The following is a 16,321-nucleotide window of genomic DNA, read 5'->3' on the forward strand; positions in this document are numbered from 1 at the left end:
ACAAGACTTTTTTAAAGTATATGGTTGATTTTGTTTTTTTTTTTAAGTTTATTTATTTTGAAAAGGGGTGGGGAGGGGCAGGGAGAGAGGGAGAGAGGGAGAGAGAATCCCAAGCAGGCTCTGCACTGTCTAGTATAGAGCTTGACATGGGGCTCAAACTCAGGAACCATGAGATCATGACCTGAGCCAAAATCAAGAGTTGGATGCTTAACTGACTGAGCCACCCAGGCGCCCCTGAAGTGTAAGTTTTATATGTTTTCTCTAAGTATTGAAGTGGATTCCATCTTTGTCATTTCAGAATGTAGGCAGAACCTGATGATATGGAAATGAAGACTCAGAGTTTGTTGTAATGATACTCCCAAGTATTTTCATCCAAAGTAAATGTTAACTTTAATATTGCTTTTATTTTATGGGAATTAACCAAAGACTCTACTTCTCAAACTGGAGCACACATAGTCCCAGGATGCGCAAAAGCATGACTGGTGGTATTTGAAGCAGTAATTGGCCATCTTGGATTCTCAGTTTTGCTCTTGGATTTGGGAAAATTTTTGCTTTTGTTTTTCTACTTATGCTAAGTTGTATGAAGTATTATAAGATTAAACACGAATACTACTATGTGTATTCATTGCTGTATGCCTGTGACAATGTCTGGCACCGAATAGGCATCTATTATTTGTTGAATTGAGTGAATTATGCAAAGTTCTCCTGCATTTTAAAGGTAAACCATGGCAGTTCAAGGAAGTGTTTTATTTGCTATATGCAGCTTTGAGTTATGCCTCCAGATTCTGCATTACTTCATATTCTTCTGCCAGGAGAGGTGCCTTAGGAAAAAAGTGCACTGATCTAAGGCAAACACCTCTAAAAGGTTACATGAACATTTCCTATTTGAGGTAAAACCAGAAAGAGTGATTAGTAACATTTCTTACGGATGAAAGGATGAGTTCATTGATTGTACTGTCACAAACTCCAAAGTGTATGTGTCAAGTGGCAAAGAGATACATTCTTGGATTCTAGGAGAAAGGAGAGTGTGAGTTTTCAATATGTATGTGCTAGCCTGTTGTTTGTGTTATGGAGGTGCAAACAGAAAGCAGGTAAACTATCTCAAGTAGCTCATAGTGTTTTGTTTGTCTTTCAGAGAACATAAATGTCCAGCAACAAAGGTAAACATCATATGATTATATATAAAAATGAGTCACACACTTCCAAAACTGTAGGGAGTAATTTTAGAGAGTCCATTGAGTTCTAAAGTGATAGGGAATGTTTTTTTCACCAATGCACATGGAGTAGGAGTCCATATAAAGACGTAAATGGGAATGACATTAGCTTGTTTGCTGCTTTAGGACCTATGTCAGAGTAACAGAGATGCAGAATACTGCCATAAGGTTTATCATGAAGTTTATAGCTTTCAGTTTAATTTCCCCTTTGTTGGGCAAAGGACTTGGAAAGAAAAGGGGTGAGGTGGGGTGGTAATGCATGACTTAGTGCACCTTCCATTAATAGAAAAATGGGAATATGTTGGAAAACGTTTATGACTATTGTAAAGGAATGCCAAGTCAAAATTTTAATTAACAGTGCTGTGTAGAGCCATTTTGGCACCTGAAGGAAAAATCAGTAATTACTTAAAATTTGGATATTTTATTTATCACGGATTTTACATTAAATCTTTATTTTTTAAAATACTGCATTAAAATGTTGATCTTAATAACTGAGTTTTTGGTGCTTTTTAAAATTTTGCACCCAAGATCAGTGCCTCACTCACATTATTGTAGTCCTTGGTAGGTCGAAAAGGCTTTCAGGGTTTCCTGGCCTCCATCCTAAGAATATTAGGGAGAAAGGCCTGGAGTTGGAACCTGGTGAAGATTTAGGTAAAGGGTGCTGCTTTGTGTAAATGAAGATGCTCGGACGACAAGCAGAATGAGCCATACTGTTACCAACTTCAAGCAGATAGTTAAACTGAAGTAATTAAGGGCCTGGAAATTATTAGATTATGGGCTACTGCACATGCTTGAGATACCAGCTGGTAGGTTATGGCTTTGACCATAAGAGTCCAAGCCTATGTAGATGTGATATAATCATTAAAGAAAAATGAATTACACCCAGATTTGTTGGTCTCTTGAACAAATTGATTCTTGTAGAACTCAGACTGTCTAGAAAGTATGGATCTACAAAATTTTTCACCTATACTTTTGGGATAATGTTTTAAAAGAACTTCGATATTAATTTGGATGTATCTTTTGACATTTAAATTTTGTTTTTAAAGGTCAGACTGTTTCTATTATTTGGAAAGGCCCTTAACACTTGAGGATCTGTTACTAAGGATGTTTTCTAAAAAGATAAATATTGATGCTATGGCCCTTGAAAATGACATTAAAGGAGAGTGTTAGGCACATTCTCAAAGGTGTCTTTTTTTTTTTTTTGCAATCATCAACTAATTTTTGAAAAATGTTTATTTATTTTGAGTGCAAGCAGGGGAGGGGCAGAGAGAGAGAATCCCAGCAGGCTTTGTGCCTAGAGTGCTGAGAGCACAGACAGCACACAACCAGATGAGGGGCTCAAATTCAAAAACCGTGAGATCATGACTGAGCTGAATTCAAGAGTTGCATGCTTCACTGATTGAGCCACCCAGGTGCCCCATTAGCAACTAATTTTAGTGGATTCTGTCTGAGATAGGAAGTTCTCTGTGTCCATGTATTTTATGGAAGGAGGTTGTATTTCTCTCTCTTAGGCATAGATGCACAATTGAAAATGTGCCAGCACACGTTGAGCCAGCCCCAGAGAGTTTGAACACAAGGGGAAAATGTGAATATTTAATATTTAATACTTCATATTTTAGTTCACTACTGAAGGCTAATGCCTTGTCTAGTATGAAAATCTAAGAGATGGTTCTGGCAGAGGGGTGAGAACTGGAATAGGCCCTCCTACTAACTGGGAGCTTCTGATCATTCATTTAATCTCTGATCCTCAACTTCCTCACCTGTAAGGTGGGGATCACAATACTTCTAGAACACGACAATTTTATTCAAAAAGGACAGTTAATAAACATGGTCAAAACTTGGTGAATTTTTCATGGGACTTTGTCTACAAATCTTCTCATGTTTCCCACACCACCTTTTCCCCCTGCCTCACACAATGAAATTATAGGGAATAAGTGTACTGCCTTGGACCGAATGTTTGTGTCCCCCCCAGAAATTCGTATGATGAAATCCTAACTCCCAAGGCGATAATGCTAGGAGGTGAGCTTTGGGGAGGTGATGATTGGGATTAGGGCTCTTATAAAAATGAAAGCAGACTTGCGCTCCCTTGCTGCTTCTGCCATGTGAGGTCACAGTGAGAAGACTACGAAGGAAGGGGGTTCTCTCTAGGTATGAATCTGCTGGTGATATGATCTAGGACTTCCCAGCCTCAGAACTGTGAGAAATAAGTGTCTTCATAAGCCACCCAGTGTATGCTGTCTTGTGATAGCAGCCTGATTGGACTAAGACAAATATTGCTCCACTGCCTTTTGCCAATATTTCATTAACATATTGAATCCGGGAGAAAACCAAACATTTAGTAGTGCAGATGGCACCTCCTTCAGCTGCAGTAACACAAATGTTACCTGCCTTCACATCTGTAGCAGCCAAACTGCCTCAAGTTAAAACAATTTGAAGGGCAGCCCAACTCCTTAGCTCCTTGTGTGATCACTTGTGGGTTTTGTTGCTAGTGCATTGCAGTCCAACTTCTCCCTCTGCCCAGAGCACCTGCCTTCACTCCCTCACAGGTGTTGTTCCTGAGGGCAGTTCTCAGTCCTCATGCAAATCTCAGTGTGTGTCCTGGGAGAACGCAAACTAAAACATCTTATGATTTCAATTACAGCATCGTGGTGACCTATGGCACAACAGCACTAGAGCAGAACTGGCTGAGGGCAGAGTTTGGTGGGATGGCTGTTGACTAGGGCCCCTGGCTACCCACACACCCCAAGTGGTGCTAGGGAAGTGGTTCTGGGTGGGGTTTGGAAATGTATGGGAGCATTTTTCTTTGTCATATCAGGCTGGGAAGAAGCCAGGGATCCTAACAGTTTCTTCTGTGAGGACAATCCCACAAGAGGAAAAACTATTGCAGAAACAAAAGGCTCAAAAGTTAAAAAAAGAAACCTTATTCCCTATACTGTCCACTTGTTCATGTTATGTCTCCCATGCATTCCTTGTTACTTTTACCTCGTTGTGGGGTGTTTTGTACTTCTCCAGAATTTATAGATAGTGAAAGATGGGCTGAAGGGGATTTAGGCCACCATACCAGACCTGGAGTGATAATTTTGATTCTAGGATATTAAATGGAGTTTGGACAACTATGATGTATTTTAAACACATCTAGAATGGACTGATTTCAAAATAAAGTCAGAGCCTTCCCAGTAGCGTTCTCCCTGTTCCAGGAGGAATAATATTTTCATAGAGACAAAACAAGCACCTATCATTGTTCCTTGGACCCTTGGTCTTTCTTAGGTTCTTTGCCTAATCTTTCTTATATGGCTCTTCTTCCACGTAACAATTGTACTGCATTAAAACCCCATCTCAGTCTGCATTTAGATAAAATTCCAGACAGGAGATTCTTCATTCAGCCTTACTAAAAGGAGTAATAGGTGACATCAGCATCTTGGCAGTGTAAGTTGTTCATTTTTCTCTCCCCTCAATTTGCGTGTAATTGGACATCCATGACTGAATAAAAGTGCCTCTACAGAGCATACAGGGACATTAGAAGAGATCATCCATGTGCATCCAAAGTGGGTGGATTGAGAACCAGAGAGGCTATGGGGCCAAAGGGCCAAGGGAGGTGCAGCAGCCAGAGCGGCAGTGCTGGAACCAGCAGAGGAGGCAGAGGAGGTGGAAAGCAAAGGTGGTAAGTGAAGTCCTCGCGACTGCTCAGGTGCAGCTGGAGGGGCCTGTTGCCCTTCAGCAGCACCTGGGTTTCCCGGAAGAGAACTCTGCGACTGGGACAAAGGACGGAAAGGGAAGAAGGCAGAGAAAGAGAATTGACAGAAGATGTGTTCTGCTGTCTGCCTTGGTATTTCAGGAAGAAGTTTGGGACCTCTGAGATACCTTCCACCCATCCCAGTGTCCTTGGGCACACCCAAAGACCCAAGGGCTAAGCCCACAACTCTCCTGCCACTTTTTAAAAAATGCCAGATCCTTTAGGTATGCTCCTAATTTAATGGTGAGTCAGATCCAGTAAGATAAAATAAAATAATTGTGCTATATCATGAACTGAGAAACAAAGGTAAGTTTCTGATTGCCAATCTGTTTAACTGTTAGAGTCAAAGCCTTTTCTACACAAGAAAGGTATTCAGGCCTTCAAGTGAGATGACAAAGGCACATTTCATCCACTATGAAGAATCATAGTAATACAGTATCACACAGGATAAAGGGCAATCCTTCAGAGCCAAATTCAAAGACAAAATATTGTGATCTGATGTATAATTCAAGACAGCTTTTATGAAGAAATTCAATAAGCTACAAGAAAATTTAGAAGGCAGTTCCATGAACTGAAGCATAAAACTAATGAACAGAAGGAGTACTTTACCAAAGAGATTGGAATTATAAAAAAAAGACTCAAGCAAATTCTGGAGCTGAGAGACTCAAATGAGATGAAAAAATGCAGTAAGAAGCATTAGAAATAACAGCAGGTCACATGGGAGAGACATTAAGTTACCTGGAGGATAGGAATTTAGAAATGATTCAAGTAGAAAAGGAGAGAGCTAGGATTTCAAACAAGTGACGAAACCCTATGTGAGTTATCAGACTATTAGAAAAGCCAATATAAGATTAAGGAGTGTATCAGGAGAACAGAGGAAGGGGTCAGAGAAACCTGGGAAAGGAATTTAACATACAAGTCAACAGAGCTCATAGAACATTTTATTATCTCAATGGGAAAACAATGAGACATTATGATGAGTGTCCAAACTCAATGATAGAATTCTTAAGGCAAGGGAAAGAAGAGTTAGCCCACAAAGAACCCCCTACCCTTTACCCCCTATACCTTAGGCTATTAGCAGATTTCTCAGCAGGAACTCGAGGGAGTTTACCACTAGACCTGCCTTGCAAGAAATGCAGAAAGAACTCTTCCAGCTGAAATGAAAGACACTAATAAATGAAATCACATAAAACTCTGATAAAGGTGATACAGACAGTCAAAATTAGAACATTAACTCTGTTTAAGAATAGTTTGTCAAACAATTACAGATTAGGGTAAAGGAAGAGAGCATTAAAAATAATGATAGTCACTATAATTGGTTAACAAATTCATAGCATAATACGAGGTAATTTGTGACATCAAAAACATAAAAGAGGGTAACATGGACAACTTAATTTGAGCTGCTAGGGCAGAAAAAGGGCTAGCATTTTTTATTTAAGCCTCAAGGTAACTGTAAAGCAAAAATGTAGAGCAGATACAAATGAATAGGAGTTGCTACCAAAAGAAAAAGGCCCACATGTTTTATGTAAGCCTCAAGGAAACACTGAAGCAAAAATCTAGAGCAGACACAAAACATGGAAAAAAAGAAAAAAGGCCACATATCACGACAAAACCCACCAATTAACAAGGGAGGCAGAAACAGAATGAAAAAGAAACAATATAGATGGGAAATAGCAAGTGAACACTAATAAGTTCTACATATTAATAATCCCCCTAAAAATAAATGGATAAATTTACCAATCATGAAGCACACAGTGGTTGTATGGTTAAAGAAACAAGACCCAACTATATGTCACCTATAGGAGACATTTCAGCTCTGAAGACATACATAAGCTCAAAGTGAAGTGATGGCAGATGATTTTCCAAGCAAGTGAAAACCAAAAGACAATAGCTGCAGCCTACTATATATCAAACAAACTGAGTTTCAAGTCAAAATCAGAAGTGGTAACAAAAGACAAGAAGGTCATTACATAATGATAAAAGGGTCAATACAGCAAGTAGATGTGAAAACCACAAGTATTTGTACTCCTAACATTCAAGCACTGAAGTCTATTAAGCAAATACCAACAGATCTTAAGGGAGAAACATATAGCAATCCATTAATAGTAGGGGACTTCATTACCTGACTGTCAGCAGTAGATACGTTATCCAGACAGAAAATCAACAAGGGAACATTGCAATGGGACAGTACCTTAGAAGAAATGGGCTTTAGAGACTTCTTTTAAAAAAAAAAAAATTTTTTTTAATTTTAATTTTATCTTATTTTTTGAGAGAGAGACAGAGAGCAAGTTGGGGAGGGGCAGAGAGAGAGAGTGAGGGAGACACAGAATCCGAAGCAGGCTCCAGGCTCTGAGCTAAGCACAGAGCCCGATACGGGGCTCAAACTCATGAACTGTGAGATCATGACCTGAGTCGAAGTCAGACACTCAACCAACTGAGTCACCCAGGTGCCCCTAAGAGACATCTATAGGACATTCCCTCCAATATTTGCCAAGTACACACTCATCTCTTTATTCTGCAGGATAGATTATATGATGGGACACAAAACAAATCTCAAATTTCAGACTATCTTTCCTATTTATGGAACTGACAATAAGAAAGTGAGAAGAATCACAAATATTTGGAAACTGAACAAAATACTTCTGAATAACCAAAAAGTCAAAAGTAAATCAAAAGGAAAATAAAACATTATCTCAAAACAAATGAAATGGAAAGACAACATATCAAATCTTATGGGCTAGAGAAAAAAACTGTTCTGGATAGAAATTTAATAATCAAAAAATCAAAGAATTAGGAAGACATCAAATAAACTACCTAATTTTACAGCATAAGGAACTGGAGAAGGACAAGTTAAGTCCAAACTTATTAGAAGGAAGGAAATAATAGAGATGAAAGATCAGAGCAGAAATGAAATGAAGACCCAAACAACAACAAAACAACAAAACTAAAATCTGGTTCTTTGAAAAGATTGACCAAATTGAAAAAATTTTAGCTAGACTAAGAACAAAAGAGAGATAACTCAAATAAAATTAGAAACGGAAGAGGAGACATTGCAAGTGATACTACAGCAATACATAGGAGCATAAGACACTACTATGAACAATTGTATGCCAGCAAATTACATAACCTAGAAGATAGGATGCATTTCTAGAAACACAGCCTTAGCAAGACTGAATCCAGAAGAAAGAGAAAAATAGACAAATGAGTAAATTGGGAGATTTATCAGTAATCAGCCCAACACAACCCCCCAGGAACTGATGGCTTTACAGGTGAATTCTACCAAACATTTAAAGAAACATCATTCCTCCACAAACTCTTCCATAATACCAAAGTGAAGGGCATGCTTCTAAACTCGTTCTGTGGGGCCACTGTTACCCTCATACCCAAACCAGATAAGAATACCACAAGAAGAGAAAACTATAGGCCTATATCCCTGATGCAAAAATTCTCAACAAAATAGCAAATTAAATTCAAGAACACCTGAACCAAATTCGATTTCTCTCTAGTATGCAAGTTTCCTTTAACACACACACTTCAATAAATTTAATATATCAATAAAATAAAAGATAATACCATAATTATGTCACTAGACACACAAAAATGCAACTCATACAGCATCCTTCACGTTATAAAGCCTTAATAGATTGAGTATAGAAGGAATACACCTCAACATAGTATGGACTATATATGACAAGCCACAGCTAATATTATATTCAATAGTGAAAAGTTGAAAGCTTTTTCTCTAAGATAAGGATCAAGACATGAATGCCCACTCTCACCATTACTGTGGTACTAGAAGTCCTGGCTAGAACCATTAGGCAAGACAAAGAAAGAAAAGGCATCCAAATCAGAAAGGCAAAAGTAAAATGGTCACTATGTGCAACTGATATGATTTTATGTATAGAAAATCCTGAAGAGTCAATCATAAAACTGTTCAAATTAATCAGAGTAACGTTTCAGGATACAAAATCTATATACAGAAATCAGTTTCATTATTTTACAGTAATAATGAAACATCTGAAAAAAATAAAAATATCTTGTTCAGAGTAGCATCAAAAATAAAAACATAAAATCTAGATAATTTAGCCAGGGAAGTGAAAGACCTGTATGATGAAAAGTACAAGACTTTGCTGAAAGAAATCAAAGAAGGCACAAACAAATGGAAGTCACCTCATGATTGTGGATTGGAAAAATTAATATCATAAAATGCTCATACCACCCAAAGCAATCAAGAGATTGAACTCAATACTCATTAAAATACCAAAATCATTCACAAATAAAAAAGAAACAATCCTAAAATGTATGTTTCAGTAGTTTAACTGTGATATGTGTGGCTTTTGTCCTATTCACGTTTATCCTACTTGTTCGTCAAGCTTTATGCATGTGTAAATTAATATTTTTCCTCAAATATGGGAAATTCTTGACCATACTTTCTTCAAAGATTTTTTTCTGTCCTTTCCTTCTGTATATGTTCCTCTGTTGCATATGTTCTACAGGTCTCTGAGGTTATGTTCACTTTTATTCATTCTTTGTGTTTCTGTTCTTTTTATTCTTTGTAATTCTCTTCGCTACTGATCTGTCTTCATGTTCCATGATTCTTTCTTCTGTCGGATCAAACTTGTTGAGATCTAAGGACTCAATAAATGAACATTGTTTTATAGCTGTTATTTTATTTTTTTGCCAAGTCCAGCATCTGGGTCCATTCAGAGATAGTTTTTACTAATTGCCCTTTATTCCCCTGAATATGTGTTACACTTTCTTGTTTTTTGACATATGGTACTTTTGTCAGAAACTGGATATTTTAGGTAATATACATTCTCTAGATTCCAATCTTGTCCTAGAAGTGGTTGTTCTGCCTTTTTTTAGTGCCTGCCTTTTTTAGTGATTTACTAGAACTAATTATGGAGTCTATCCCCAACAGCATACACACTTTCATATCACTACTCAAATTTTTTAAATTTTTGTGTTATAGTTAAGACAAGGCCAATAGAGCTTAGTAGTCAGGAAATATTAGGTCAGAGGTTGTGCTTAAACTCAAAACTGGGTAATTTTCCCACTTTTCAGCCTTACAAGTTTGGCAAATAACTAAAATTTTCGAGAATCATAAGAATCAGGGACCCCTGGGTGGCTGAGTTGCCTAAGTGTCCGACTTCAGCTCAGGTCATGATCTCACAGTCCGTGAGTTCGAGCCCGCGTTGGGCTCTGTGCTGACAGCTCAGAGCCTGGAGCCTGCTTCGGATTCTGTGTCTGCCTCTCTCTCTGCCCCTCCTCTGCTCGCACTCTGTCTCTCTCTCAAAAGTAAAATAAAAACATAAAAAAAATAAAAAAAAAAACAATCGTAAGGATCAGTTTGCTTTTCTCAAGTTTTTTATTTTAGTGAATCACAATTATTCCTTTCTAGCAATTAACAACTTTGGCTTCAGGAATGTGTTATGTTTTAATTTAGGAAATACTGTGAGAAAAAGTTTGTCTTCATAATTACAGGGTCCAATTTCTGTCACATTAAAGACTTCTTTGTTTTTAATTTAAATTTTAGCTAGTTAACGTAAAGTGCAATATTGGTTTCAGGAGTAGAATTCAGCGATTCATCCCCTTACATACAACACCCAGTGCTTATCAAAACAAGTGCCCTCCTTAATACCCATCATTCATATATCCCATCTCCCACCCTTCTCCCTCCATCCATCTCAGTTTCTTCTCTATTGTTGAATCTCTATGGTTTAAACATTTTTTTAACAGTAATGATTACTCCAATAAAAGGGATTAAATCGTTTCTTTGGATCAAATTTTTATTTAATGAAACGTGACAATAGGACAGATGAAACCATGAATTCCAAAGTTACTGAGAGTAGTTCTAAATAAGAAACACAATCTACTTTTCCCAAATAAGGGTGAGAGGATATGTATTAGGAAGGAATTGAGTCCAGTTCCAAATCAGATAGTGTGCATGCAGTAACATCAACAGATGCCAAAGTTTGGTGATTTATCTTAGTATAAATGAGGAAATGTTTGTTATTCAGGAAACACTAACAACAGAAGAGAAGCAGCATCTAAGGTCAATAACCCAAGTATACATAGAGGGAGTTTGAATAAATCTTAGGTGTTTATCCAGAGGCAGTTTGAATAAACCTTAGATGTTTATCGTTTAGGACCATTCTGTTCAGAAGACAAACTGGATAGAGTGTGGAACCCCTGAAAAAGAGGACACAAAACAGTACCTGAACAGCCAACCCCAGGACCTGTCATTCCCTCTGTGATACCACATCCCTATGTGGTATGAAGACCTCACCACTCACTCAACAGTGACAAAACTGAGGGGAATAATGGCAGGTAAACGGTGGGGAACTGAGGGGAATAATGGCAGGTAAACGGTGACTCTAAGCAAGTCACAAGTTAGGAAATAAAGCAAAGTTCAAACTAAAAGTTACCGAAAAGCTTATGAATACATAACTCCCACCCAGAAAGTATATAAATAAAACTTGTACAAGCCTGCTAGAAGCTAAAATATTGTACTACAGTTCCAGGGGGATAAAAACTCAGCTGCTGAAGGAGTAGTGGGAGACAAATGTTTCTGAAGCCCATTCAAGTCCACTTTGTATATTCAATCTCTCTTTCTCTTCTGATATCTTTCTATGATTATATCTATCATCTATCTATCTATCTATCTATCTATCTATCTATCTATCTATCTATCTAATGTATATATGATTTCTGCTTTAGAGATATCTATCTATATGTGATTCTATCTATCTATCTATCTATCTATCTATCTATCTATCTAATCTATCTATCATCTATTATCTATCTATGATTTCTGATTAAGAGCATTTTTTTTTGCAATTACATAATTATTTTTTCACTATTTTCCCTGTACCTACATAGATGGAGCACACACACATAAAACTAAGACCTAGCTCATAAACACATGGCTCCTGGGCATCAGACCAAACTCTACAGGTCTGAAATCTAGGATAGGAGCTTCCAGAGCCAGTCAGTTGTCAGTGTTTGTGAAGAAAACAAGAAATAAGCTTCTTCTCTCAGCATATATATATATAGCCACCAACTGAAAATATGGAAGGGAAGACTGCATAAAATTTTATTGCATTTCTTCCAAATAATTTTGTATGTTTTTTGTAGGTAACAGAAATATGGAAGATGCAGACTCATTTTTATTCAAATTTAAAGGATATCATTTTGGTCATGAAGAACTTGATATTGGCTTTATAGAAAATTTAGATGATTTTGTAATCAGAGAAAGTGATGTCTTCATTATTACATACCCCAAATCTGGTGAGTTCTGTATTCTAATAGCTAATCAAATAAATGAAATGATACTTTTATAATATTGGAATTCTGTCTTTTTACTAATAGTATATACAGAGATAAACACTTGATGCATTAGATATTATAGTGTGAACTGAATTGAATATTATATGAATTAAGATCTTTTACAACATAGCTGTAAGTTAGTTTTTATTTGTACAAGAAAATGGAGAAAATATTGAAGTAGATAGATTGAAGACACCCTATCAAACACTAAATATTTGAAGTGGCTGGGAAAGGACTCAGGAATATGTACCATTTAAGCAGCTACTTCAGACATATAGTTGAGCTGCATTTAATAGCCAAGTGCATGAGAAGGAAAATTAACTTATACTAATTACCATAGTGTGTAATAATCCCAAAGTATATGGGTCTTATTTTGTTATAGCACTCATATCAGGCTAATATATATATGTGTGTATATATTCATATATACCTATTTATGTGTGTATATACTTTCACAGCTATTCAAATTCTTTGCCAATGTTTTAAATGGATTTTTGTTATTTTTGCTATTTTCTTGTATGAGTTCTTGATATATTTTGGATATTAACCCTTTATTTGATAAACGATTTACAAATATTTCCCCTTTTAATAGGTTGCCTTTCCATTTTGTTGATAGTTTGCTGTACAGAAGCTTGTTAGTTTGATATTCTCCCACTTGCCTACTTTTGTTTTTGTTGCGTTTGTTTTTGGTGTCATATCCCCACTCCCATAACAAAACCATTGCTAAGACCAGTGTCTTATACCTCTGCTTTCTTCTAAGAGTTTTATGCTTCCAGGTCTTACATTCATATCTTTAAACTGTTCTGAGTTAACTTTTGTGTATGGTGTAAGAGAGTGGTCCAGTTTCATTCTTTTGCATGTGGCTCTCCAGTTTTCCCAACACCATTTATTGAAGAGTCTATCCTATCCCCATAATATATTCTCATCTCCTTTGCCATAAATTAATTGACCATACAGATGTTGGTTAACATCTGTAATCTCTATTTTGTTCCATTGGTTAACCTGTCTTTTTTCCCTTTAATACCAGTATCATAGTGTTTTGGTTAGTATAACTTGGTAATATTATTTGAAACCAAGAAGTCTGATGCCTCAGGTTTTGTTCTATTTTCTCAAAATTGCTTTAGCTATTTGGGGTCTTGTATGCTTACAAACAAATTTTAGGACTGTTTGTTCTATTTCTGTGACAAATGACATTGTAACATTGATAGGGATTGCACTGAATCTGTAGATTGCTTTGTGTAGTATGGACAATTTAACAATGTTGTTTCTTCTTATCCATGAGCATGGAATATTTTTTCATTTATTTGTGATTTCTAACATTTCTTCTAGTAGTGTCTTCTAGTTTTCAATGTACAAGTCTTTTACCTCCTTGGATAAATTTATTCCTACATATTTTTTTTCTTTTTGATGCTATCATAAATGAGATGTTTCTTAATTTCTCTGATAGTTTGTTGTTAGTATATAGAAAGGCAACTTATGGGGCTCCTGGGCAGCTCAGTCGGTTAAGCATCCAACTCTTGATTTTGGCCTAGGTCATTATCTCACGGTTTGTGGGTTCCAGCCCTGCATTGGGCTGTGTGCTGAAAGTGCAGAGCCTGCTTGGGATTCTCTCTCCCTCTCTCTCTGCCCCTCCCCCACTCACACATGTGCATGCGCTCTCTCTCTGTAAAAAAATGGAAATAAACTTAACAAATTTAAAGGAAAAGAAATGCAACTTATATTTGCATTCTTATTTCATATCCTGCAATTTAACAACTTAATTGAATTTTTATTAGTTCTAACAGTGTTTTTGGTAGACTCTTTAGGTCTTCCTGTATATAATATCATGATCATCTGCAAATAGAGAGTTTTGTTCTTCCTTTCTATCTTGGATCCCTTTTATTTCTTTTCCTAGCCTAATTGCTGTTGCTACGATTTCCAATAAAATGAGAGAGAATGGGCATCCTAATCCTGGTTGTGATCTTAGATGAAGAGCTTTCAGTTGTTTATCATTGGGTATGATCCTGTGAACTTGTCATAATGTCATTTTGTAAGCTGAGGTATGTTTCATCCATACCCGTTTTGTTGAGACTTTATATCATGAATGGATGTTCACTTTTGTCAAATGCTTTTCCTGCATTTATTGCAATGACAATAAGGTTTTGATGCTTCATTTTGTTAATGTGGCACATCACACCGATTTGTGGATGTTGAACCACCCTTGTATCCCTGGAATAAATAGTACTTGATAATTTTGTATTTTAGTGTATTTTTTTAGCTTCAATTTTTTTTAAAACTAATTTTATTTAAATTCTAGTTGGTTAACATATAGTATAATATTAGTTTCAGGATTTAGTGATTCATCACTTAGACATAACAACTAGTGCTCATCACAACAAGTGCCCTCCCTAGTAACATCACCCATTGAACCCATACCCTACCCACCTCCCTCCATCAATCCTGTTTGTTCTCTATAGTTAAGAGTCTCTTATTATTTGATTCCTTTTTTTTCCCTTCTCATATGTTCATCTGTTTTGCATCCTATATTCCACATATGAGTGAAATCATATGGTATTTGTGTTTCTTCCTCTCACTGACTTATTTTGCTTAGCATAATGCACTCTAGCTCCATTCACATCATTGCAAATGGCAAGATTTCCTTCTTTTTGATGGCTGAGTAATAATCCATTGTGTGTGTGGGGAGAGGGTATATATACACACACATATATATGTATGTATGTGTGTGTGTGTGTGTGTATATATATATACAATGCTGCTATAAACATTGGGATGTGTGTACACCTTCGATTCTGTATTTTTGTATGCTAGTAGTACAATTGCTGGAACTTAGAGTAGTGCTATTTTTAACTTTCTGAGGAGCCTTCATACTGTTTTCCAGAGTGGCTTCCCCAGTTTGTATTCCCACCAAGGATATAAGAGAGTTCTCCTTTTTCTGTATTCTCACCAACATCTGTGTTTCCTGTGTTGTGCATTTTAGTCATTCTGACAGGTATGATGTGATATTTCATTGTGGTTTTGATTTTTATTATCCTGATGGTGAGTGATGTTGAGCATCTTTTCATGTGTTTGTTAGCTATCTAGATGTCTTCTTTGGGAAAATGTCTATTCATGTCTTCTGCCTATTTCTTAACTGGATTATTTGTTTTTTGGGTGTTGAGTTTGGAAAATTCTTTATAAACTTTGGATACTAACCCTTTATCCTATGTCATTTACACATATCTTCTCCTATTCCAAAGGTTGCCTTTTACTTTTGTTGATTGTTTCCTCCACTGTGCAGAAACTTTATCTTGATGAAGTCCCAATAGTTGAATTTTGATTTTGTTTCCCTTGACTCTTAGAGACATATCTACTAAATAGTTGCTGCAGCTGTGTCAAAGATATTGCTGATTGTGTTCTTCTCTAGGATTTTTACTTTTTTTTTTTTTTTTGTTCTCAGATTTAGGTCTTTTGTCCATTTCAAGCTTATTTTTGTGTATGGTGTATGAAAGAGGTCCAATTTCATTCTTCTGTTTGTTAATTTCCAGTTTTCTGAATACCAATTGTTGAAGAGACTGTCTTTTTTTCCCCCAGTGGGTATTCTTTCCTGCTTTGTTGAAGATTAGTTGACAATAAAGTTGTGAGTCCATTTCTGGATTTTCTATTCCATTCCATTGATATGTGTATCTGTTTTTGTGCCAATATGATACTTCTGTGCTCACTACAGCTTTGTAATACCACTTGAAGACTGGAATCATGATGCCTCCAACTCTTTTTTCTTTTTCATTACTGCTTCAGCTATTCAGGGACTTTTGCCATTCCATTCAAATTTTTGGTTCATTTGTTGTACCTCTGTGGAAATTGCTCGTGGTATTTTGATAAGGATTGCATTTATGTATAGATTGCTTTGGGTATATAGACATTTCATCAATATTTGTTCTTCCAGTCCATGAGCATAGAATGCTTATATATTTCTTCCTATCATCTTCAATTTCTTTCATAAGTTTTCTATATTTTTAGATCCTTTACCTTTTTGATTAGGTTTATTTCTTGGTATCATATAGGTCTT

At 36.4% G+C, this 16,321-nt stretch overlaps 1 protein-coding gene across 2 annotated transcripts in view; it reads left to right on the top strand.

Annotated features, from left to right (window-relative positions):
* Nucleotides 1-102: 102 nt before the first annotated feature.
* Nucleotides 103-16,321, top strand: part of LOC112862519 (amine sulfotransferase-like) — a 44,838-nt gene continuing 28,619 nt past the window's right edge. Inside the window, exons 1-5 of one of the 2 annotated variants that reach the window (XM_086707649.1) lie at nt 103-377; nt 1,136-1,160; nt 2,261-2,398; nt 11,097-11,277; nt 12,085-12,237. In XM_086707649.1, the coding sequence (XP_086563775.1) occupies nt 11,217-11,277; nt 12,085-12,237 (214 nt within the window). In that variant the 5' untranslated portion in view covers nt 103-377; nt 1,136-1,160; nt 2,261-2,398; nt 11,097-11,216. Of the gene's footprint in view, nt 378-685; nt 1,161-2,260; nt 2,399-11,096; nt 11,278-12,084; nt 12,238-16,321 lie in introns of those variants that run through there. The other variant, XM_025925823.2, reaches the window with a different exon arrangement.

Source organism: Puma concolor, chromosome B2, assembly GCF_028749965.1.
Source record: "Puma concolor isolate L17-30 chromosome B2, mPumCon1.1.hap2, whole genome shotgun sequence".
In the NCBI taxonomy this organism is placed as follows: Eukaryota; Metazoa; Chordata; class Mammalia; order Carnivora; family Felidae; genus Puma; species Puma concolor.